The sequence below is a fragment of the Amblyraja radiata genome, chromosome 31, assembly GCF_010909765.2.
Source record: "Amblyraja radiata isolate CabotCenter1 chromosome 31, sAmbRad1.1.pri, whole genome shotgun sequence".
NCBI lineage: Eukaryota > Metazoa > Chordata > Chondrichthyes > Rajiformes > Rajidae > Amblyraja > Amblyraja radiata.
The window spans coordinates 13,031,202-13,057,054 of NC_045986.1; the positions used below are offsets into that span (position 1 = coordinate 13,031,202).

The 25,853-nt window shown below is 47.1% G+C and overlaps 1 protein-coding gene across 1 annotated transcript in view; it reads right to left on the reverse strand.

Annotated features, from left to right (window-relative positions):
- Nucleotides 1-25,853, reverse strand: part of noc2l (NOC2 like nucleolar associated transcriptional repressor) — a 133,379-nt gene that overhangs the window by 96,196 nt on the left and 11,330 nt on the right. The window contains exons 6-11 of the mRNA XM_033048528.1: nucleotides 20,675-20,762; nucleotides 18,263-18,341; nucleotides 15,362-15,472; nucleotides 13,690-13,803; nucleotides 10,515-10,703; nucleotides 8,576-8,715 (exon numbers count right to left, since the gene is read on the reverse strand). Of these exons, the coding sequence (XP_032904419.1) occupies nucleotides 8,576-8,715; nucleotides 10,515-10,703; nucleotides 13,690-13,803; nucleotides 15,362-15,472; nucleotides 18,263-18,341; nucleotides 20,675-20,762 (721 nt within the window). The remainder of the gene's footprint in view (nucleotides 1-8,575; nucleotides 8,716-10,514; nucleotides 10,704-13,689; nucleotides 13,804-15,361; nucleotides 15,473-18,262; nucleotides 18,342-20,674; nucleotides 20,763-25,853) is intronic.

Genomic DNA, 25,853 nt, shown 5'->3' on the forward strand with positions numbered 1-25,853 from the left:
CTGACGTGCACAAAGTTGAACAAGTTGACCTACAACGTTGTGCGTGAACGTTGCCCCTCAGGTTCCTATTAAATGTTTCCCCTCATCTTCAACCATCCTCTCATGGTAAAGGATACCAATTGGCAGAGGAATAGACTGGTGACTGCTGAGAGATCTTCAGGCTGCAGAGTCTAACCCTGGGCAAATAATCTTAGGTTGCTAGGGTAGAGTGTCAGGGGTTATGGGGAGATGGCAAGAGAGTGGGGATGATAGATCAGCCATGATAGAATGGCGGAGTAGACTTGATGGCCTGAATGGCCTAATTCAGCTCCTGGAACGTATGAAGTTGTGAACTAGGGTTTTGACTGATTGATTGAAAGAAACAGCATGGAAACAGGCCCTTCAGTCCAGAGCCCACATGGACCTGTTCACACTAGTTCTATGTTGTCTCACTTCCACAGGCTGTGTTCTAACATGCCTCAGTGAGTGAAATCTACTGCCCTTACCCAGATTGAACATAGTGTGAGAGGAATCTTAAAATGGCCCAGCAAGTCTCCCAGCTGAACAAGGCTAATAGCCACAGAAAATGTCAGCTATACTTGTATCCGATGAATAAATAATAAAAATTATGGAGCGCCCGTAATGTTAAACATCCCCAGGATCAAACAAGATCTGACACCAAAACACACAAAGTGCTGGAGTAACTCAGCGGGTCAGGCAGCATCTCTGCAGAGCATGGATAGGTGATGTTTCGGGTCAAGATCCTTCTTCAGACAGAACTAGGTTCCCGTCCCAAGACGTTACCTACCCATCTTCTTCGGAGACACTGCCTGACCAGCTGAGTTACTCCAGCACTTTGTGTCTTCCTTTGTAAACCAGCATCTGCAGTTCCGCTTTTCTAGCTAGCACGTGATGTGGCCCAACCCCACCTCTTTCCAGCTTTCTCCCCACCTTGCTATAATCGGTCTGAAGAAGAGTCCCGAACCGAAACATTGACTGGCTGAGTTAGAGAGAGAGCGAGAGAGAGGGAGAGAAGCATTCTGACCCCATCACCAGTAGCAATAATGACAAGGGAGTACAGAGACACTCTGAGGTAGTTCAGTTTAGAGATAGAGTGTGACAACAGACCCTTCGGCCCACCGAGTCCATGCTGTACACTAAAAATAACCTACAGGCTGGGGACAATTTTACACAAAAGCCAATCAACCTGCAAACTTACAAGCCTTTGGAATGTGGGAGGAAACCGGAGCAAATCCACGCAGTCACGGGGAGAACGTGCAAACTCCACACAGACAGCACCCTTAGTCAGGATCGAACGCGGGTCTCTGGCGCTGCAAGGCAGCAACTCTACCGCTGAGGTTTGTGCTGTGTCCAGCACACTGGGAGACCTAATATAAAAGCTATGAAAGGCATAGAAAGGCACACAGAAAGTGGTGAATCTCTGGAATTCTCTGCCACAGAAGGTAGTTGAGGCCAGTTCATTTGCTATATTTAAGAGGGAGTTAGATGTGGCCCTTGTGGCTAAAGGTATCAGGGTGTATGGAGAGAAGGCAGGTTGGATGATCAGCTCGAAGGGCCGAATGCCCTACTCCTGCACCTATTTTCTATATTTCTATTCTATGAAAGGGTGGAGAGTCAGAACCCTTTTCACCAGGGTGGTGACGTAAAAACATAGAGGGTGCAACTTCATGGTGAGAGGGACAAACCTTAAAGCAAATTGAAGTGTTTTTCTTAAGACACAGATGTAGGAATACTGGGAGTGTTATTTCCACAAGAGTGAAGAGGTTTTTAGACACAGAGATGTAATGGAGGAATATGCAGGCAGGCAGAATTTTTTCTTTACAAAAAGGACTCAAAGTGCTGGAGTAACTCAGCAGGTCAGGCAGCATCTCTGAAGAACATGGATAGGTGACATTTTAGGTCTGCTGAGTTACTCCAGCACTGTGTCTTTTCTGTGTATTAACCGGCATCTGCAGTTTCTTATTTCTACATAGACGCAACTCAGAACTTCCTGAAGAAGGGTCTCGACACGAAACGTCACCGATTCCTTCTCTCCAGAGATGCTGCCTGTCCGGCTGAGTTACTCCAGCATTTTGTGTCTCCCTTCGGTTCAAACCAGTATCTTACACACTTCGTGTTTCTAAAGATTAGTTTAACTTGGTATCACGTTCGGCACAGACATTGCGGGCTGAAGAGTCTGTTCCTGTGCTGTGCTTTCGTATCTGTGGGAACGAACTGAAGATGCTGGTTTAAACCGAAGATGGACACAAAACGCTGGAGATAAGATTCATAAAGCTCCAAGTTTTTGTGTCTCCCTTCTGTACTATTCTATGTTCTATATGTCGTTGCATTTCAGCCTCTGAGCCGTGCTCCTTGGGTTGAAAGAGGTTGTTTGGAGCATTTGCGGTTCACGCACCCGGCTGCCCTTAACGGCAGCTCACACTGAGCCTGGAGAAACAGAGACGGCATCACCGAAGCAAAGCAGAGGCTGCCCTCTTGTGGCACAGCACCAGAATCACAGGAGATAGACACAAAATGCTGGAGTAACTCAGTGAACAGGCAGCATCTCTGGAGAGAATCTGAAGAAGGGTCTCGACCCAAAACTCCACTCATTCCTTCTCTCCAGAGATGCTGCCTGGCTCGCTGAGGTACTCCTGCATCTTGTGTCCATCTTCGGTGTAAGCCAGCATCTGCAGTTCCTTCCTACCTGAACCACCGAGCTCTGAGCCCCTTCCCAAAACTCTCACAAACACACACACTCATTTGCAATGGGTTGCTCTTTGAAAAGCGTCTTGCACGTTCAAAGATCATCCCGTTGTTAACCCCGACCAGGGCTGATCTTCTCCGAACGTCTAGTAGATGTCAGTTCAAGAGTTGCTCCCACTCAGCAAGACCACATCTTCAATGTGACACGAGAGAGAGAGGGAGAGAGGGAGTTACCAGCATGGCAACAGACCCTTCGGCTCACCAGAGCAGATCCTCCAGCTGATGATCCGTTGGGCTTGAGTTACAGAGTGATCGGTAAGGCTGGGTCTGCTTTCCCCCGAGTGAAGGCCGAGAGGGAGAAAGGTTGACAGGGGATCCGAGGGTTGAATTTTTCACACAGTGGGTGGTGGGCATGTGGGATGAGCAAGCAGTGTTTGCAGGAAGGGCAACAATGTTCAAGAGGCCGTTAACTGAATGAGCAGGGTTAGAAAATGAACCTGGCAGGCATTCACCTCACCGACGCCCCGCATGATTGTATACACCTGGATAAAGTCACCACTGTGAGGAATATTCCCAGCTCCTTCTGAAACCCACCGGTCCCAAGAACATCCTCGTGTCAACCAACCTTGCGCCCTCCACTCTTCGAGATCTCCCCATTCATTCCCTTCGTCCCACTCCCCATTTTGAATAGAACACATGTCAGTCCAGTACAGGCCCTTCAGCCCACAACGTCTGTGCTGAACATGAAGCTAAGACAAATGAATCTCCACCGCCCACACATGATCTACATCCCTCCATTCCCTGCATATCCATCCATGTTTCTATCTAAAAGCCTCTTAAACGCTACTGTATCTACCTCCGCCACCAACCTTAGCACCAATCCCAGGCACCTACCTCCCTCTGTAAAAAACTGCACCACACATTTATTTTAAACGTTGCCCCCTCTGAACTTAAAGCTGTGCCCTTTAGTCTTTGATATTTTCCGTTCCATCTGCAATGAGGAAAGGGCACAAACTGAACCGTTAGTTCTGTTTCTCCTGCCACAGATGTTGCCTGCACTTCTGAGTGTTTACAGTGTTCGTTTCTTATTTCCTAAGTGTTAAGATGATAGATAAAGATGAAACTGAGAAACCGCCTAGTGTTGTAAATTGGGGAGGTGAAGACTTAACAGTTTGTTTTAGTTTTAGTTTGGAGATGCAGCATCGAATCAGGACGTCCAGCCCACTGAGTCAATGCGGGCCATCCATCACCCTTTCCTACTCGCTCTATGTTATCCCACTTTCCCCACTCCTTACACACCAGGGAGAATTTACAGAGGGCCAATTAACCTCTGGTAAGAAGAGGCTGACTCGGGAGCTCCGTGCCGCGGAGAGAGTTTCAACCGCCCCGACACGGGAGTTTCGATCACCCCGACCGGGGGTTTTGATCGCGCCTACCACAGATAGTTTGACTGCCCCGACCGTGGGAGAACAAGAGGAAGAAGATTGAACTTCTATCACAGTGAGGAATGTGGAATCCACTGTGGTGGATGTTTATGTTAACTTATGTGGTTGTGTGTCCTTGTTGCTTTTCACTAAGTATGGCTGTATGGCAACTCAAATTTCACTGTACCTTAACTGGTGCATGTGACAATAAACTGACCTTGAAACCTTGAACCTACAAACCTGCACGTCTATGGGATGTGGGAGGAAAACGGAACACCCGGAGGAGACTCCTGCAGTCACACGAAGAATGCTCAAACTCAGCATGGACAGCATCAGAGGTCACGACTGAACCCGGGTATCGGGTGCTGTGAGGCAGCAGCTCTACCAACTGCGCCGTTGAGGCGATATAGTTCTCAGCCTATGGTTCTCATCCTTGTAGTGCCCAAGTTCCAGAGACAAGGTCCACTGTCCTAATGGTGTAGAAGTGAATCCTACAGTGCCCTGGCTTATGGGAGGCCCATTCGGAAGTCTGATCACCGGGAAGAGAAAACTGTTCCCGAGTCTGGTGGTACGTGCTTCCAAGCTTCTGCATTTTGTATCGGACAGGAGCAGGGAGAGGACGGAATGACCGTGGTGGGACAAGTCTTTGATTATGTTGAAGTGTAGATGGAGTCAACGGTGGGGAGTCTGGTCAGGGCTACGTCCACAACTCTCTGCATGTTTTTGTTGCGTTCCTGAGCAGATCTGTGCCCAAACCAAGCTGCGATGCTTCCCGACAGAATGCTCGCTACGGCCCGATCACTCACTAACCTATCACCCTCACTGTCTACTGCTGAAGCTCGCATGTTCAAATCCCACAGTGACAGTCACTGGATTGTTTGGATATTTGATATCTTCAACTAATGTCACCGTCTCCCACACTGGTGCTGGTTGTAATGTCCACGTCAGCCTCAGTGAAGGGGAAGGAATGAGCAAGGGTAGAGTGTTGGTACCGTGAAAGGTTTCCAAATGGGATAACGTGAACACACAAGGCAGGGGAAGAGCGCACAATTGTGCAACAGCCACAATGGATCATAGAGACATGCATCACCATAGATGCTGCCTGTCCCGCTGAGTTACTCCAGCATTTTGTGTCTATCTTCGATTTAAATCTTTCCTACACAGAGACATACAGCACGGAAACAGGCCCTTCGGCCCACTGAGTCAATACTGACCAATCCCATATTATTATTCTCCCCACATTCTCATCCACCCTCTCTCACCCCTATGTCTTGCCGACGACACCACTGTTGTTGGACGAATCACAGATGGGGATGAGTAGGTTTATAGAAGTGAGATCGACCGACTGACCAAATGGTGCCAGCACAACAACCTGGCTCTCAACATCAGTAAGACCAAGGAACTGATTGTGGACTCTAGTAGGGGAAGGATGAGGACCCACAATCCTGTTCATATCAACGATGGTGGAGAGGGTCAAAAACTTCAAATTCCTGGCCGTGCATATTTCAGAAGATCTTTCCTGGACCCAGGACACATGATGCAATTATAAAGAAGGCACAGCAGCGACTCTACTTCCTGAGAAGATTACGGAGATTCGGCAAGTCGAAGAGGATTCTACTAAACTTCTGCAGGTGCACGGTAGAGAGCATTCTGACTGGTTGCATCGTGGCCTGGTTCGGCAACTTGAACGTTCAGGATCGAAAAAAACTACAAAAAGTTGTGGCCACTGCCCAGTCCATCACCGTCTTTGACCTCCCCACCGTCGAAGGGATCTATCGCAGTCGCTACCTCAAACAGGCTGCCAAAATCATCAAAGACCTACACCATCCTGGCCACACACTTATCTCACCACTGCCATCAGGAAGAAGGTACAGGAGCCTGAAGACTGTAACGTCCAGGTTCAGGAATAGCTACTTCCCCACAGCCATCAGGCTATTAAACACAACAATGAATAAGGTCTGAGCTCTGAGCTGCAAAAGACTATATTATTATTGAACTATATCTGTTATTTATCGAACTTATTCTTTTTTTTTTTCTCTTTCCCCGTTAAGTACTATGTTTACATATTCTGTTGTGCTGCAGCAAGTAAGAATTTCATTGGCCCACCCGGGACATATGACAATAAAACACTCTTGACTCCCAGATTCTACTCCACAATTACGCGGGTTATTTTTACAGTGACTAACCTGTACTTATGAACTTATTATGGGTGTCAGAGGCTATGGGGATAAGGCAGGAGAATGGGGTTGAGAGGGAATGACAGATCAGCCATGGTTGAATGGCAGAGAAGACTCGATGGGCGGGATGGCCTAATTCTACTCATATCGCTTATGAACTTTACTTTAGAGATACACTGCGGAAACAGGCCCTTTGGCCCACCGAGTCCACATCGACCAGCAATCACCCCGTACAATAGCACTATCCTTATAAACTAGGAACAGTTTACAATTTTACCGAAGCCAATTAACCAACAAACCTGTACGACTTTGTAGTGTGGGAGGATACTGGAGCACGCAGGGAAAACCCACGCGGTCACGGGTAGAACGTGCAAACTCTGCACTGACAGCAGCCGTAGTCTGGATTGAACCCGGGTCTCTGGCGCTGTGAGGCGGCAGCTCTACCGCTACGCCACTGTAATGCCCGACTTTGGGATGTGGGGTGGAAAGAGTCAGGAGGGTTGAACCATATGTAACGGGAACGGAACAACGGAATTCTTACTAGCTGCGGCTTCGTTAATGCAATAACACGACAAATAAATATGCATTGTTCATTAATGTAATCAATTAATAATCACTGTTGCTATGTAACCAGACCATAATAGTGCGAAACCGAAGAACATAATGCCACCAAAACAAAGGCCTTAGTAAGGCCTGAGCAACTGGAGGAAACCCACAAGGTCACAAGGAGAAGGTGCAAACTCCGGGCAGAGAACAACCAAGGCCAAGACTGAACCAGGGTCACAGGCACAGTGAGGCTGTGCATCTACTTACAGCAAGCACTATGCACCACCTCCACCTCCCATACTGATGCCGTGACATCAACTTCATCGATAACATGGAAATGACAGTCCTGATAAAACATCCCGAACTAATATCGACACGAAAAGCTGGAGTAACTCAGCGGGTCAGACAGCATCTCTGGAGAAAAGGAATAGGCGACGTTTCGGGCCGAGACACTTTCGTCAATCTGAAGAATGTCCCAACCCCGAAACGTTGCCTTGTGCTTTTCTCCAGAGATGCTGCCTGACCCGCTGAGTTACTCCAGCTTTTTGTGTCCATCTTTGGATTAAACCAGCATCTGCAGTTCCTTCCAACTAATATCAACACTTTCTTCCTCAACTCCTGAAATGTTCAGGATAGTTTAGTTTAGAAACAGGCCCTTCGGCCCACCAAATCCATGCCGACCAGTAATCCCTGTGCACACTAACACTATCCTACACACACAAGGGACAATTTACAATAACACCAATCCAATTAATCTACAAAACAGTACGTCTTTAGAGTGTGGGAGGAAACCGGAGCACCCGGGGGAAACCCTCCCATTCAGCCCCATTTCCCCATGGAATTGTTGCAAAAATCAAGGATTTACTAGGACTGTCAAGAGGACTTCTGTCTCACAGGAGTAACTCAGTGGGTCAGGCAGCATCTCTGGAGAACAGGGATGGGTGACGTTTCGGGCCAGGATCCTTCTTCAGACTGAATCAAGATCGGCTGAATTTTCAGAGTGACAGAAGAGACTGGAGCCAAAGCATCATGTAATCACGTTCTCCAACTGACCTAACATAACCTGCTGAGTTACTCCAGTACTTCGTCTCTTTTTTTTTTTTAATATGCCAGCATCTGCAGTTCCTTGTTTAGTTCAGTTTTGTTCAAATTTGAGAAAGCGTGGAAACAGGCCCTTCGACCCACCACGTCCATGCCGACCATCAACTACTCGTACACTTGTTCTATGTTATTCCACTTTTACATCTCTCCAATTTACAGAAGCCAATTCACCTACAAACCTGTACATCTTTGAGAGGTGGGAGGAAACCCGAGCGCCCAGAGAAAACCAGCGCGGTCACAGGGAGAGCTTGCAAACTCCACACAGACAGCACCTGAGGTCAGGATCGAACCCGGGTCTCTGGGGCTGAGGCAGCGGCTCTACCCGCTGCGTGGCCGTACCACCTTTGCTGCAAAGGGAATGCAGGCAGGTGGGACTAGTGCAGATGGGACATGTTGGTCGCTGGGGGCAAGTTGGTCTGAAGGGTGTGTTTCTACACCGTAAGACTCGTTGACAATGACCTGGTCGAGCACCATACGGCGCTCAGTGTGTCGGCAAGGAGTCAGCAGTGGGAAGGAACTGCAGGCGCGGTTCTAAATCGGAGCTCGACTGAGATGCGCGCCTCTGAGGAAAAGCCAGAGACGCTGCCTGTCCCGCTGAGTTACTCCAGCATTGTGCGTCCATTACCAGTTAGTGCGACTCACTTGATGCAGCCGATGATAACCTGCGTTAAAGGGTAGATGAGCGGCTCCAGAACGTCGTTGGGGTAAACCGTGCTCAGCAGACGACACCACAGGAACAAGCAGTGAATGAACTGCCAGTTGTAGACAGACTGATAAGTCTCCTGCAAATAAAGACACACCCACAGTAGTAAAGTGAGACAAGTAGATCATCAAAATATTTTTAAAGCAACTTGGCAGCTAACAACCCAACGCTATGAATATTAATTTCTCCAACTTCCAGTAACCCTTGCTATCCCTCTCTCCATCCCTCCCCCGCCCTAATTCTCCAACTAGTCTCACTGTCCTGATAATATTAATATCACCTTCCCCTCAGCTAACAATGAACCATTCTGCATTTCCTTAGCATCTGCTTTGATCTGTCGTTTTCACACCTTACCCCTCCATATCTCCAGACTCTCCCCCGACTCAGAAGAAGGGTCTCGACCCGAAACGTCACCCATTCCTTCCCTCCAGAGACGCTGCCTGATCCGCTGAGTTACTCCAGCATTTTGTGTCTACCTTCAAGTTATAATCTTATTTGAATCTACGGGGGACAGTTGGAGCCACCACTACGCAGCACCAGAGACCCAAGCTAAACCCTGACCCCCTTCGGTGCTGTCTGTGTGGAGTTTGCACATTAACCACCGGGTGGCGCCAACAATGGCTGCCTCTCCAACAGTCTGACTGTCCCTTCCTTCCTTGTTGTTTTAATAGTGTGTGTTAAATGTATGTTTTTAAATTAAATTAAATTAAATTTCTTTATTTATATAGCACATTTTTAGTCAACTTGCATTGACCCCAAAGTGCTTCACATAATTACATCCACACACACAGGCAAAGGTGGGTGAAGTGTCTTGCCCAAGGACACAGTGTTCTTTAGCTTGTTTTATGTGGGAGGGGTGGTGGAAGGGGTTGGGGGAAACTTTTTCTAATCTCTTGCCTCGACGGAGATGCCATTTTTTCCGTATCATATCTCTGTCCGCACTGCGGCCTAACATCGAGGAGTTGGCGGCCTTTGCTGGAGACCGACTTCGAGAGCTCCACCGCGGGAGCCTGCGGACTTAACATTACAGAGCTGGTGATCCCTGTCGGTGATCGACTTTGGGGCTCCAACCCCGGGTTGCTACGGACTTTAACATCGTGGAGTTCGAAGTCTCTGGTTGGAGACTGACTTCGGGAACTCCAACCCACAGGAGCTTTGACCACCCCGACCGCGATAGAATAAAGAGGAAGAAGTTTGGACTTTATTGCCTTCCATCAGTGGGGAATGTGGGGAATCCACTGTGGTGGATGTTTATGTTAACTTTTAAGTAGTTGTGTCTTGTTTTTTTTTTGCGTGGCTGCAGGGTAATTCGCATATCACCGTACCTTAACTGGTGACAATAAAAGACATTTGAAACCTTTAAATAGCAAACGCAGCCACTAACGTTTTTAAGGATTGAAAGGAGTTGTGCGGGGCAAGTTTTTTTTACACAGAGGGTGATGAACGAGCTGGCATATGTTGCCAAGGGTGGTGGTGGAGGCAGGCACGATAGTGGCATTTAGGAGACTCTTGGGTAGGCAATGATTCAATTGTAGCGGCACCTAGTGGTGGCCTGGGGAATCACAAGCCCTCGCTGTTGGCTGGCGCGGTTACGGGAGTGTTTTCGCGGGCTTTTCATTCATGAATTCATTCATTCAAGCTCCACCCTGTTCGAAGAAGCTTCGTTATTTTTGCTGTTTAAAACTTGCTCTTAAATCTCTTTGTTACCGTTAAAAATAAAGAATTCTACTTTACTCGATCGGCTCGACTCGCCAAACAATGATCTCTCAGGTTCTGCTGAAATACTCAACTCTGCCACCGGTTGGCAGTAGAAATAAAGAATTGAGTCTTAAAGAGAAAACATTTGTTATTTGAAAAAAGCTAGAGTGAACGTGTTACCTTTTTCTTCAGGGTCATGGCGTTGCGGAGATGAATCGCTAGCTGCCGGATGTAGATGAAAGCGTGCTGGTAGGTCGCCTGATGGTCCAAGGCGTACATCTCCGTTAAGCTGCGCTGCATGAAGTTGATCATTGGCAGCACGTTCGGGGAGGTAAATTTACAGTTCTTCACGTAGGCCACGTACATTTGCTGGAGGAAGACACAGAGGGCAAGATTAGACCAGCGCCATCTTTGCAGCCGCAAGAATTTTTGAACTGAGAATTTACTTTCTCACATTCACAGTGAATGGCGGTGCTGGCTTGAAGGGCCGAATGGCCTAGTCCTGCACCTATTGTCTATAACATGGTGCAGAAATCCCCAAAAAGTTAATCTACAAGTCGAGTCGGTAGTAAGGCAGGCAAATGCAATGCTCGCATTTATATCAAGATGACGGATTAGAAAAAACAGGGCTGGAATGCTGAGGCTCTATAAGGCCGTATTTGGAGTACTGAGCGCAAATTTGGGCCCCCTATCTGAGGAAGGATGTGCTGGCTCTGGAGAGGGTCTTCTTCTTGCGTATGGTGTGCACAGCCTAATGTCGTAGGACAACTTGTTCTATTTGATCTTATTTGATGGTGCACGCCGGGTTGATTGCATTCGTTGAAACAGAGTGGACCACGTGACGGTTGCAATCTTCCACCCCTGGAGAGGGTCCAGAGGAGGCTTACAAGAATGATCCCAGGAATGAGTGGGTTAGCATATGATGAGTGCTTGACAGCACTGGGCCTCTCTACTCGCTGGAGTTTAGAAGGTAAGGGGGGGGGGGCGGGGGGGGGGAAAAGAGGACCTCATTGAAACATACAGAATAATGAAAAGCTTGGTCAGAGTGAATGTGGAAAGGATGTTTCCACTGGTGGGAGAGTCTAGGACCAGAGGAGATAGCCTCAGAATTAAAGGGCGATCTTTTACCAAGGGGGTGAGGAGGAACTTCTTTAGTCAGAGGGTAGTTAATCTGTGGGACTCATTGCCACAAAGGGCTGTGGAGGCCATTGGTGGATATTTGTTAAGGCAGAAATAGACAAATTCTTGATTAGAACCGATGTCAAGGGTTATGGGGAGAAGGCGGGAAAATGGGATTAGGAGGCAGAGATCAGACATGAATGAATGGCGGCGTAAACTCGATGGACCGAATGGCCTCATTCTACTATAACTTGTGAACATACCACAGCACAGGAGCAGGCCCTTCGGCCCACAGTGTCTGTACTGGACATTGAACAGCACACCACAAGATCCCAAGACCACCACTTTATGTCTGCATGTAATCCATATCCCTCCATCCCCTGCATGTACAGGGAGGGTGGGCAGACAGTAGATAGGACTGTTCCATGAACTTTTGTAACTTTTTCAGCGGCAAAACGTGGCGACACTTGTGTACAGCTTCAGCAGGGTCCGCTGCATGATTATAGCGGGCTGTACGCGAGACAAAGCATTTCACTGTACCTCAGTACATGTAACCAAAAAGTATCATTGAATCATTGCCTACCCAAGAGTCACCTAAATACCACTATCGTGTCTGCCTCCACCACTACCCGTGGCAACACAAACCAGCTTGTTCATCACCCTGCGAATAAAAAAAAAAAACTTGCCTCGCACATCTCCTTTAAACTTTGTCCCTCTCGCCTTAAAGTCATGTCTTGCAGTCTTTGATATTTCCATCCCGGGGAGAAAGGTTCTGACTGTGTGGCTTCCTTGGACAACGTCTTCTCTCTCCCCCTCCGACAGTACTGTGCCAGTTCCTTTACCCCCAGCAGCTACTAAATCCCTTATAGCTGCTGCCGGCTGGACAAGAAGCTGACCCTGAGAAACACTCCCAGCCTATCCAACCTCTCCTGATAACTCAAGCCCACAAGTCCAGGCAACATCTTGGCAAATTCCTTTTTTGCATCGTTTCCAATTTAATGGCATTCTTCTAAAGCCGAGTGACCAGAACAGCACACTGTACACCAAGTGTGGTCTCACCGACGACTTGTACATCTATTTCACGTCTCAACTTCTCTACTCAATACCCTTTGCAAGGAAGGCATGTGTGCCAAACGCCGTATTCACCACACGGTCCACCGGACTCACAACTTTCATGCAACTGTGCACCTCCACTCCCAGATCTCTCCGTTCTGCAACTCTCTCTGCGATTCTACTATTTACTGTGCAGGTCCAGCCCTAGTTTGACATACCAAGGTGCAACACCTCACCCTGGCCCCTGGTACTCCGCTCCTCTTGTTGAAAGGTTGGGTGGGCTGGCACTCTATTCCCTGTAGCACAGGAGGAGGAAGAGGAGGGTTGATCTTATTCAGGCGTAGAAAATCATGAGAGGAATAGATCGGGTAGACACACAGTCTCTGGCCCAGAGTAGAGGGGAACCGAGAACCAGTGCACGTGGGTTTACGGTGAAGGGAAAAAGATTTAATAGGAATCCGAGGGGTAACTTTTCCACACAATGGATGGTGGGTGTATGGAAAGAGCTGCCAGAGGTGGTAGTTGAGGAAGGGACTATTGCAAAGTTTAAGAAACATTTGGACAGTTACGTAGATAGGATAGGTTTAGAGGGATATGGGTCAAATGCAGGCTGGTGGTGTACATGGGACATATTGGTCGGTGTGGGCAAGTTTGGCCGAGGGGACCGGTTTCCACACTTTATGACCCTATTTATGCACAGTGTTGTGTTTAAGAGAGAAACTCCATTAAGATATTTATTTGCCTTGCTGAAGAACTTCCTTGTCAACCAACCCTGGTGTAACGAACTGTTGTTACTGACTGAGATTGGTTTTATTCAGCTTATACGTACCTATCTTTCACTCACATCTCTCTTCAGGATATATTACCTTGCTTTTACTGGCAAAGTTGCTGGAGTTTCTGCTCCCTTTCCACGGATTCGGAGAACAGTAAATCTGCTTACTGCGCATCAGGCCTGCTCCCCCGAACGTCCAGGACTCACAGGGGGACCCAGTTTTAGTCATAGGGTCATTCAGCAAAGAAACAGGCCCTTCGGCCCAACTTGCCTATGCTGGCCAAGGTCCTGGCCGGTTAGTCCCATTCACTCTCGTATCCCGCCGAATCTTTCATAGTACTTTCATAGAACCTATCCATGTACTTGTGTCAGATCAGATCGATCTTTTAGTTAAACAAATACAGTCATTACCTTCAGCACCAGATTGAGGTAAACGTCCTGCCTGTCCCTGGATATCTTGTTGAGGATTAGAAAGGCCAGCACTCGCACTGTCTCCTCTCCCGTGCTCCACTGCATGACCACTTGCTGGAGGGTGGCAGAGTAGAAGATGGATTCATTAGTGGGAAACCACGAGCTTTATTAGAAAGTTTCATCACATTACTGGCTGCAACGCTCATTAAAGTCGCCAAACAAAGTAGTTTGCGCCATTAATCCTTCTCATTTTTCTCAAAGATACGAGATCTTTCTCATGTTAAGAAAAGACTTTGCCTTCCATCACAGTGAGGAGGAGATTCACTGTGATGGATGTTTGTGTAAATTGAATTGTTTGTGTGTCTTGTAGGAATTGTTTTGTTTTTTGTATGGCTGTAGAAACGGAGTTTCATTTGAGCCTCACTGAGGTTCAAATGACATGGAATAAATATTGAATATTTCTTATGTTAGAATATTGATTACAGACACAAAAAGCTGGAGTAACTCAGCGGGCGGGACAGGCAGCATCTCCGAAGAGAAGGAACGGGTGACGTTTCAGGTTGAGACCCTTCTTCAGACTGAGAGTCGGGGAGAGGGAGTCTAGAGATATGGATGGGGTAAGGTGTGAAAACAACAGATCAAAGCAGACGATGGTTAGGAAATGTAGAATGGTTCATTGTTAGGTGAGGGGGGGGGGGGGGGGGGAGGTTACAATCAGTAATATGAATCAGAAGGACAGTGGAACCAGTTGGAGAACTAGGGTGTGGGGAGGGATGCCGAGAGGTTCTTGATGTAAGAGATATCAAAACTCGTACCGTTGGGATGTTAGCTGCCCAAGCGAAATTACATAACAAAAAGTGAAATATCAAATACTGATTGATTGATAACAGACCTTTCAGCCCACAAAGTCCCTGCCAACCACTGAACACCCATTCACTCTAGTTACGTATAGTCAAGCATACGAACATATAGTGAAAAGCATTTTCGTTGCGTGTTTTCCAATCAACATCCACTCCCTGCACATGTGGGACAATTTACAGAAGGCTAAATAACCTGCAGGCCTGCACGTCTTTGGAATGTAGGAGGAAAGCGGAACAACCGGAGGAAACCCAAGCCGTCACAGGGAGAACGTGCAAACTCCACACAGATAGCACCCGAGGTCGGGATCGAACCCAGCTGCACCAACTGTGCCGTGGGTTTTATACTCTGCAATGGTAAGAGATAAGGTTAAATCCCAGGATGGCGGGACTGTCATATGCTGAGAGAATCGAGCAGCTGGGCTTGTACACTCTGGCGTTTAGAAGGATGAGAGGGAATCTCATTGAAAGAGATATAAGATTGTTATGGGTTTGGACACGCTAGAGGCAGGAAACATGTTCCCGATGTTGGGGGAGTCCAGAATCAGGGGCCACAGTTTAAGAATAAAATGTAAGCCATTTAGACCAGAGACGAGGAAACACTTTTTCTCACAGAGAGTGGCGAGTCTGTGGAATTTATCAAACTGAAAGTAGAGATGAGGTAGGAAAATAAACTAGAGGTTTGAAAAGGCCAGAATAAATCAGGGCTGACCACAGATGACCTCAGGAAGGGTGGAGCCCACATTGAGTTGAACGCCCTCTGATAGATTTTCCTTTCCTGACAACCATTCAAACAAGTGGGAATATAGACTTGCCTTCAGGAGAATGCGGGAGTGTTTTGGGAAGCAGAGGTAGTAAGGTACCAGGTCATTCATGTGTCGGAGGACCGCACTAACCACCGAGACTTCGGTCAAACTGGACAGCAGCTGAAAAGAAAAGAGGAAATGGTTATGTTGCATCTGAACGTTTGTGACAGCCTTTAACTTACTCCACTGGAAACCTCCACACAGATGGTTCACTCCTGCATTGAGTTGATCCACCGTTGATATTGAGCATCTATCTTTGATATCACCTCTCACTAACTACAGTGAATAGAGTTCCATCTGGCCTGTGCCCTCTTCTTGCTGCCACCATCAGGCAGGAGAGACAGAAGCCTGAAGTCCCACACCAGGTTCAGGAACAGCTACTATCATCGCGGGTCAGCGTTCCTGAACCGACCTGCACAACCCTAATCCTTCCTCAGCTACGGAAGAGTCCAGCCCAATTCTTGAATAGTTGTGCGCTAGTTTAGTTTGGAGTTACTGCGTGGAAACAGGCCCTTCGGCCCACCAAATCCGCACTGACCAGCGATCCCCGCACACTAACACTATCCTACACACACACTAGGGACAATTTACATTTATACCAAGCCAATTAGCCTGTACATCTGTACGTCTTTGGAGTGTGGGAGGAAACAGAAGATCTTGGAGAAAACCCAGTTAGAACGTACAAACTCTGTACAGACAGCACCCGTAGATCGGTCTCTGGTGCTGTAAGCGATGTAAGGCAGCAACTCTACCGCTGCACCACTATGCTGCCCACTAATTCATGTTCCTGCACAGGCTTTTCATTCTCACCATCTTGCTGAATTAGATGCAATTTGTATACAATTATATACATAACCGTGGCATCGGTCATCAGGCCAGATCAATGATGAATGCCCTGGCACGCACAGTAAGGTGGACTCACCCCATGGCCATTATTCCCAGAGACAAACAAGAGGATTTAGAATCATCCCCACAGCTTCCTCTCCTCCTTCCCCTCTGGGCTCCAGTGTTCATAAGGGGCAGGTCTGTAGGATCGGGTTAATTGGTCCAATAATCCTTAATTGGACCTGGCTGTGGCTTGTTTGCCAGTGGGGCCGTGGGGGGAGCGGATCTTAAAGGGGACATGTCATCATGTAACATTCTTGTCCACTCTCAGAGTCTATGATGCTGCTGCAAGCAAGATTTTCGATATGCTGGAGTAACTCAGAGGGACAGGCAGCATCTCTGCAGAGAAGGAACGGGTGACATTTCAGGTCGAGACCCTTCTTCAGACTGAAGAAGGATCTCAACCTGAAATACCCATTCCATCTATCCGGAAATGCCGCCTGTCCCACTGAGTTACTCCAGTATTTTGTGTCTACCTTCGGTTTAAAACAGCATCTGCAGTTCCTTCCAACAGCAAGATTTTCCATTGTAGCGTACCTCACAGTGCCAGAGCATCTGACAATAAACTCAATTTGCCTGTCGTAAAACCAACTGTCGAGTTCACCAACGCGCCTTTCCTAACCCTTCCGGTCTGACCTATATGCGCCTCAAGACCAATAGCAACTATAGACCTCGTACAAACACTGGAGTAACTCAGCGGGTCAGACAGCATCTTTGGAGAAAAAGGAATAGGTGATGTGTTATGCCGAGACCTTTCGTCAGACCGAGAGTCAGGGAAAAAAGATAAAAGACTGAAGAAGGGTTGTAGATTGATGATGCATGTGAACCAATCACACATAAGCCAGCGTCACTAACTCCACCCCACTATAACACTTATAAATGCATTTCGTTGTCTCTGTACTGTACACTGACAATGACAATTAAAATTGAATCTGAATCTGAATCTGATACTAACACTCATCCCAGCACTGCAGTTCAAGGAGCTAGGATGCACTGACAACCTGTCGGCCTCGACGCTGCTAAGTATCAAGTGCTCATTAAAGATGTGTTTAAATCATACACTGTCTCTGGCTCTTGTTTACCCAAAACGTCACCCATTCCTTTCCTCCAAAGATGCTGCCTGACCCACTGACTTACTGAAGCTTTCTGTGTCTATCTTCGGTTTAAACGCGCATCTGCAGTTCCTTCCTGCACACATAGACCTTATATGGTCTTTAATTAATTAAAAGGCCCAGTAATCCACTCAAGGGTGAATGAGAAAAGACAGGAAATTATGACCTTTTCTATCGCCTCCCATAAATGACCTTTTACATTTTAAATTCCTTCCACACATATCTTGACTGCTTTGAAATCTATATTTATTGAATTTGTCTCTTCCTCTGCAACTTTAAAACTCAACCTATTCTTTCTTCATACAAGCATCCCTTTATTCCAGGAATCCTGACGAAGCATTAGATCAAAATAACTGCAGAATTGTTCAATACCATTTAAAAGAAACAGTTAATCCCAGGATTTACATTTGTAACTTAAAAGACACTTGGACAGATACAGGGATAGGAAAGATTCTCTGCCTCAGAGGGCGGTGGAGGCCGGTTCTCTGGATGCTTTCAAGAGAGAGCTAGGTAGGGCTCTTAAAAATAGTGGAGTCACGGCTTATGACACTCTTTTCTTCTCTATCTTAACCCGTCTCATTTTCTCTGTTAAATTTGAACTGTAATATCTCATTATGTATTAGGTACTTATGTACTACATTATTGTACTTACTTCTAATAAAAAATATTAAATAAATAAATAAATTGAGAAGTGGAGTCAGGGGATATTGGGAGAAGGCAGGAATGGGGTACTGATTGGGGATGATCAGCCATGATCACATTGAATGGCGGTGCTGGCTCGAAGGGCCGAATGACCTATTCCTGCACCTATTGTCTATTTCAAGGGATATGGGGAAAAAGTGAATAAATGGGAGTATCTTATATGCGGGCATGCATGGATGAGTTGGGCCGAAGGGCCTGTTTTCTCCCTTACCTGGATAAGGCCGGCCAGGTAAACACTCACATCTTGTCGGACCTTCTGCCATTGGGTGCTGCTGGAGGGTAGTAATAACCTAGGAGACACAAGCAAAGTCATTGAAGGTACCAACACAATAGGCAGTATACAGGTGGTTGGGCGACGTGATGCTACAAACAGTGTCTGCCACATCCAATGACTGGAAGCCTCAGCCCTTCCTCCCTACTCACACCCTGCCTTCCCCCAACCCTAAAACACACTCACAATACAAACCTGACGTTGGGCTCTTTTGATGCAATATCCTTAAGCCCATCAACCATTTACATGGGACGAGGCCACTGCAGGAATCTTAATTTAGGAGCGTTCACTTTCACCGCAATAACATTACCTACAATAGTCGTGCATGTGGGATACGGGCAGGATCTGCATTTAGTGGAATTGTTTGCAACAGATGGCCGTGGAGGCCTAGTCAATGGATACTTTTACGGCAGAGATAGATATATTCTTGATTCGCATGGGCGTCAGAGGTTATAGGGAGAAGACAGGAGAATGGGGTTGAGAGGGAAAGATAGATCAGCCATGATTGAATGGCAGAGTAGACTTGATGGGCCGAATGGCCTAATTCTGCTCCTGTCACATGAACATTACCCATATTACACCCCTAATTAACCTTGAAACCACCTTCTTGGTATTTTGGTAAGGCTATGCTTACAGTGTTGTTTGATAGGAATCCCAAGACTTAGAACTAGGAATTCTCTGTGGGAATTCTCTGCCTCAGAGGGCGGTGGAGGCCGGTTCTCTAGATACTTTCAAGAGAGAGCTAGATAGGGCTCTTAAAGATAGCGGGGTCAGGGGATATGGGAAGAAGGCAGGAAAGGGGTACTGATTGGAGATGATCGGCCATGGTCACATTGAATGGCGGTGCTGGCTCCAAGGGCCGAATGGCCTACTCCTGCACCTATTGTCTATTGTCTATTGAATGAAGGAGCAACAATACATTTCAAGGATACACAAGACACAAGAGATATGGTCCATATCTCTCCAAACCTGTCCGATCCATGTACCTGTCAGTGTTTCTTAAATGTTGGGATAGTCCCAGTCTCAACTACCTCCTCTGGCAGCATGTTCCATACATCTACCACCCTTTGTGTGAAAAAGTTACCCCCTCAGATTCCTATTAAAACCTTTCCCCTTCACCTTGAACCCATGTCCTCGATTTCCCTACTCTGGTCAAGAGACTCTACCCGATCTATTCCTCTCACGATTTTATACACCTCTATAAGATCACACCTCATCTTCCTGTGCTCCAAGAATAGAGACCCAGCCTACTCAACCTCTCCCTATAGATCACCCTCTAGTCCTGGCAACATCCTCGTAAATCTTTTCTGAACCCTTTCAAGCGTGACAATACCTTTCCTATAACATGGTGCCCAGGACTGAGCACAGTATTCTAAGTGCGGTCTCACCAACGTCTTATACAACTGCAACATGACCTCCCAACTCATTGACGTGCCTTGTAGATTGTGCATAGGCTTTGGTGTGTCAGAAGATGACTCACCTACTGCAGGAAACTCAGCATCTAACCGCATCGCTACGGTACAGAGCACCTATGGTGCAAAGGGAGCACCATATGATCTCTCTGCATTTTTAAACGTGTTGTCTTTAAGTTATGAAGCTTCGGGTGAACATTGTTAACCTGACACATAAATTAAATAATCTTCTGCAGGAAGGAACTGCAGATGCTCAGTTTACATATATAGATATGGATGAGTATCGCATTGCCCCATTTGATCTGGGTTTTCACACCTTACCCTTCAAAATCTCCATGTCTCCCTCTCCCGACTCTCACCCTGAGGAAGGGTCTTGAACCGAAACGTCACCTATTCCTTCTCTCAAGGGATGCTGCCTGTCCCGCTGAGTTACTTCAGCATTTTGTGTCCATCTTCAATTAACAAATCTTGCTGAGTTATCCGGCATTTTGTGTTTATCGCTGAGATACTCCTGAATTTTGTGTCTATCATGCTATGTTACTCCAGCAGTTTCTGTTTATCACTCCAGAGATGCTGCATGTGCCGCTGAGTTACTCCAGCAGTTTGTGTCTATCTTCGGTGTACACCAGCATCTGCAGTTCCTTCCTACGCATTAACTATTTCCCACAACACAGATACGGAGTATCACAGATACTAATTTGTTTTAATTCAAAAACTCAAATGACCCTATTAAATACTAAAGCTGAGGACTGCAACATCACAGGGCCCTTGTGGGAATAAGCAACAAGTGGCTGACAAAGTGATTTTGGTTTGCACCGGTTACTGTGAAAGAATAGGTCTGTTGTAGACTGGTGCAAGAGCCTGCCATGGTCGCAACTAAAATGAGTGCAATAATTGACACACGCTTCTAAAGATTGTACCCGGAATTTCACCAACTTACCTCTTTTTTCCATCTGGTTTCAACTGAAGGGCTTTCTGCAGAGCAGGGAGAAGATCCTGAATGCAGAACGACACCAGGGCATTGAAAACTGTGTGGAAATAAGATGACACAAGTCACTGCTTTGCTGGGAGACACAGTGCTGGAGTAACTCAGCGGGACAGGCAGCATCTCTAGGGAATTTGGGGGGGGAAACGGTCTCTGCAGAAAGCAGAAAGGGGTGTGTGTGTGTCTCTCTGTATGTGTGTGACTGTGTTCCTGTCTGACTGCGTCTGTGTTCCTGTGTGTGTCTGTGCCCCTCTATCTGTGTGTGTGTCTGTGACCGTCTGTGTGTGCGTGTGTCTGTGTTCCTGTCCGTGTTCCTCTGCCTGAATCTGTGGCCCTCGCTGCATGTCCGTACATGTGCCTGTATGTGTGCGCCTGTGTGTGTGTGTGTGCGCACATGAGCAATTCACATGCTCTTCCTGTGACACCTCTGTTACCCTGGTACTCCGATTTACACCTCAAAAACATGCTGACGTGCAACTTACCCGATCAGTGTAACTTGCCTCTAGTGTGTAGGTGGTTGGCAGGAAAATCAGCGGGTGGATGGGAATGTGCAAGGGAATTGCTGTATGGAAATAAGTCTGGGAGCGCTCTGAGAGCCAGCACAGATTTGACGGGCCAAATAGCCTCCTTCACCATCATAAGAATTAGTGGAGAGGGAAGGCAGCTGGTATAAAGGGAGAGGGGAAGGGGTAAGTTAGAGGTCAGTGAATCCCTCGATTCTCCTCTCTGTACACTAGCTATCTTTCCTCCCCACTCTCAGTCCTGATAAAATGCTGACAATTCCTGTCCCGCCACAAATGCTGCTCAACCTGCTGCTTGTTATTTTGCTCCGGATTCCAGCATCCGCATTCACTCGTCACGCACTCCAAATGATACGCTTTTGCCCATAACTCGTTGGGAAGCAGAATTTAACATGCCGGATAGCACCGGCTCGATGGGCCAAAGGGTCCGTTTCCAAGCCGGGCGAGTCTTTGATTGATTGGAAAGCTACTGTAAAATGCCCCTAGTGTGTAGGGCAGTGGTTCTTAACCTTTTTGGCATACGTACGCACATACGCGAAGAAAACACTGTATGTGGTATGTATCTTTGTTAGATTCCTAAAATGGGCTCAACAAATGGAAATGTTATTTATGACCCCTTCATGTCCCCCGGTAAAGCCCCAAACGACCCCCCATCGGGGTCCCGACCCCAAGGTTAAGGACCACTGGTGTAGGGAACGGATGAGAAAGTGGGATAGTCGGCATTGACTCAATGGGCTGAAGGGCCTGTTTCCATGCTTTCAATCAATCGACCCAACCCCAACAGCAAGATTATTTCCCCAGCTTTTAGACTCTGCAGCCTGAAGACCTCTCAGCATCCACCAGTCTGTTCCTCTGCAAACTATATCCATTTCAGTGAGCGAGGGAAAAGATTTCGTAGGAACCCAAGGGGCAACATTTGGTAAAGAGCTGCAAGTGAAAAGAGACAAGGCTCGGTTTTTTTTTTTTTCTCACCTCCAGCATTTCACCTCTCCCCATCCCCTACTTACAGTCTGAAGAGGGGTCTGGACCCAAAACAACAGCCATCCTTATCCCCCAGAGATGCTGCCTGAGACACTGAGTTAAACCCGTCTCACGGTGCGAGTCCACCCACGAGTGATCCCGAGTTTAAAACTCGTGGTAATCATGTAGAATTAACGTAGCGGGAACGTCGGAACTCGTAGCGCTAACGGCAGGTACTCGGGAAACTTGTTAAAATGAAAATGTTTCAACATGATGGACGATTTCCACGAGTCAAATTTACACTTGAAGCAAAATTTTTAAACTTTTAAACTCGTTGTAAGAACGTAGCAGCCCGTGAGTTTACCGTAGTGACTCGTGAGTCTACCGTAGGCACTCTTTATCTCAGCGGGACAGGCAGCATCTCTGGAGAGAAGGAATGGGTGACGGGATGACGTTACCAAAATTCTGCTGCGTCTTTGTGTTACTCCAGCATCACGTTGAAAGATTTTCACGAGTTAACAAGTTTCCCCCGAGTACCCGCCGTTAGCGTTACGAGTTCCGACGTTCCCGCTACGCTAATTCTACGTGATTACCACGAGTTTGATTCGTTTTAAACTCGTGATCACTCGTGGGTGGACTCGCACCGTGAGACAGGGCCATTACTCCAGCATTTTGTGTCCGTCTCCAGTGAGCCTTGGTAGAGAGACTAACGTTACCACGCCTTCTAGATAATCTGTGCCCTCAGACCGGTGACAAAAACATCAGATCTTTTAGGCCTTGGAGAATGGATAAACCTGCATACTACAAATCACTCTACAATCAATTGACAGCGAGTTGTGTTCAGTTCAATGTCAGCAATAATGCTGGGATGTAAACAAGCCAGTATTGACCTGTCAGATGTCAACATTCGATGTGCATGATAATAGCATTTTATTGCTGTTTTAATATTTCTGGCATAATTACATATTGATATTCTATGCTTATAATAATCAGAAAGAGAGATGGTCTGAAGAAGGGTTTCAACTCCAAACGTTGCCTATTTCCTTCGCTCCATAGATGCTGCCTCACCCGCTGAGTTTCTCCAGCATTTTTGTCTACCCTGAGTTTCTCCAGCATTTTTGTCTACCTATGGTATAGATCAGCCTCAGAAATGGACAGGGAAATGGCAGATAGAGAGTTGTGTGAGGTGTTACACTTTTGGAGGTTCAAGGAAAAAATAGACAGTGAATCGCAAGTCCCTCAACAGCATGATGTTAAGGAATCTAGGCCGCCCCCCCCCCCCCCCCCCCAAGTCCATCACACCCTGAAAGTGGCAACATGGTGCCCGGATTACGGGGTCTTAGCTCCAAGGAGAGGTTGGACAAACATGGATTGCGTTCTTGAGAAGTTGAGGGATGACCCGAGAGAAGTCTCTAAAATTATAAGGGGAATAGATAGGGTAGACAGTCAGAACCATTTTCCACAGAGGGAAATGATACAGACTGGAAGCCAAAAGATGATTTGCAGGGCAAGTTTGCCCCCCCATCCCACTCCAGAGTGGAACATGTCGCCAGTAGTGGTGATGGAGGCAAATACAACAGTGACATTTAAGAAGCATTTCGATGAGGCATATGGATATGCAGGGAATTGAGGGATATGGTTCACGTGCAGATTAGTTTGATCTGGCATCAAGTTCAGCACGCACATAGTGGGCCAAAGGGCCTGTTCCTGTGCTGGACAAGTGCTGTTCTATGCTAAGCTCTCTGCATGCTAGTATTACAGCAAGTCTACTGGGTAGTTTAGAAAACAAACACCACTTTAAAATTCAGATGGTTTCAGTTGGAATAACTTCTGCATCAGATGCAATGGAGATGAATCATAGACATGTTGGTACGCAGTTGCGCACTATCTTTAGCTGCAATCCCAGGACAACAGAGGCTGTTCAACAGAATGTGCTTTACATGTTTAGAAAGACAAGGTCATCGTTTGACCCCTGTAGAGCGAACCATTATTCAGCGAGACCACGGCAGATCTGTGACCCAACACCGTTCCTTGTTACCTTTAGATAACAACCAATTGGATAAAAATGTGATGGATAGTCCATAACAGCAATAATATCTAGGAAGGAACTGCAGATGTGTTTAAGAAGGAACTGCAGATGCTGGAAAATCGAAGGTACACAAAAATGCTGGAGAAACTCAGCGGGTGAGGCAGCATCTATGGAGCGAAGGAAATAGGCAACGTTTCGGGCCGAAACCCTTCTTCAGACTGAGCATTCACTGAGTCAGTCTGAAGAAGGGTTTCGGCCTGAAACGTTGCCTATTTCCTTCACTCCATAGATGCTGCTGCACTCACTGAGTTTCTCCAGCATTTTTGTGTACCAAGGAACTGCAGATGCTGGTTTAATCTGAAGATAGTCACAAAATTCCAGAGTATCTCAGCGGGTCAGACAGGAATAGGTGACGTTTTGGGTCGACACCCTTCTTCAGTCTGAAGGGTCTCGACCCGAAACGTCACCTACTCCTTTTCTCCGCAGATGCTGTCTGACACGCTGAGTTACTCCGCTGACACCTGCAGTGATAACGTCCCCAGTTCTGGTCGACACACTATGGGAAGGATGCAAATGTTCTAGAGAGGACGTTGGGGGCGAAAATCAAAAGTGCAGATGCTGAAAATCTGAAACAAAACCCTGAAAATACTGGAAGCATTCAGTGAGTCAGACGCCATCCGTGGAAAGGGTTGTAGCCAGGGATGAGATGTCAACTATCGCATCAGGCTGAGTCCGGGAATGAGGCAACACAAGCTTTTCACTGTACCTTGGTACACATGATGATAATAAACTCAACTAAACTATCTGAAGGTAGACAAAAGTGCTGGAGAAACTCAGCGGGTGAGGCAGCATCTATGGAGCGAAGGAAATAGGCAACGTTTCGGGCCGAAACCCTTCTTCAGACTGACGTAGGGTGGGGGGGGAGGGGAGGGAAGAAGAAAGGAAGAGGAGGAGCCAGAGGGCTGAGGGAGAGCTGAGAAGGGGAGGAGACAATGAGGGCTATCGGAAATTGGAGAAATCAACGTTCATATCTCTGGAGAGAAGGAATGGGTGACGTTTCTGTGACCAGTCTGAAGAAAGATCTCGACCCGAAACGTTACCCATTCCTTCTCTCCAGAGATGCTGCCTGTCCCACTGAGTTACTCCAGCAATTTGTGTCTATCTTTGGTTCAAACGAGCATCTGCAGTTCCTTCATACACATATGCATTCACTTTTAGTTTAGAGATACAGCGTGGACACAGGCCGTTCGGCCCACTGAGTCCATGCCGACCAATGATCACCCATGCACCAGGTTCTATCCTACACACTAGGGTCTATTTACAGAAGCCAATTAATCTACAAACCTGCACTTCTTTAGGATGTGGGAGGAAACCAGAGCAACCAGAGAAAACGCACACGGTCACAGGGAGAACGTACAAACTCCGTACAGACATCACCGGTTGTCAGGATCGAAACTGGATCTCTGACGTTGTAAGGCAGCAACTCTACCACTGCGCCACTTATGTAGTCCTGGGAATGTAGGTTGGACACATATCAAAGATCCGGACTACAGACAGACACAAAGTGATCGACTGTACGATTAAGGGGGGGGGGGGGGGGGTCAGGAGCAAGCTGCTTATTTTG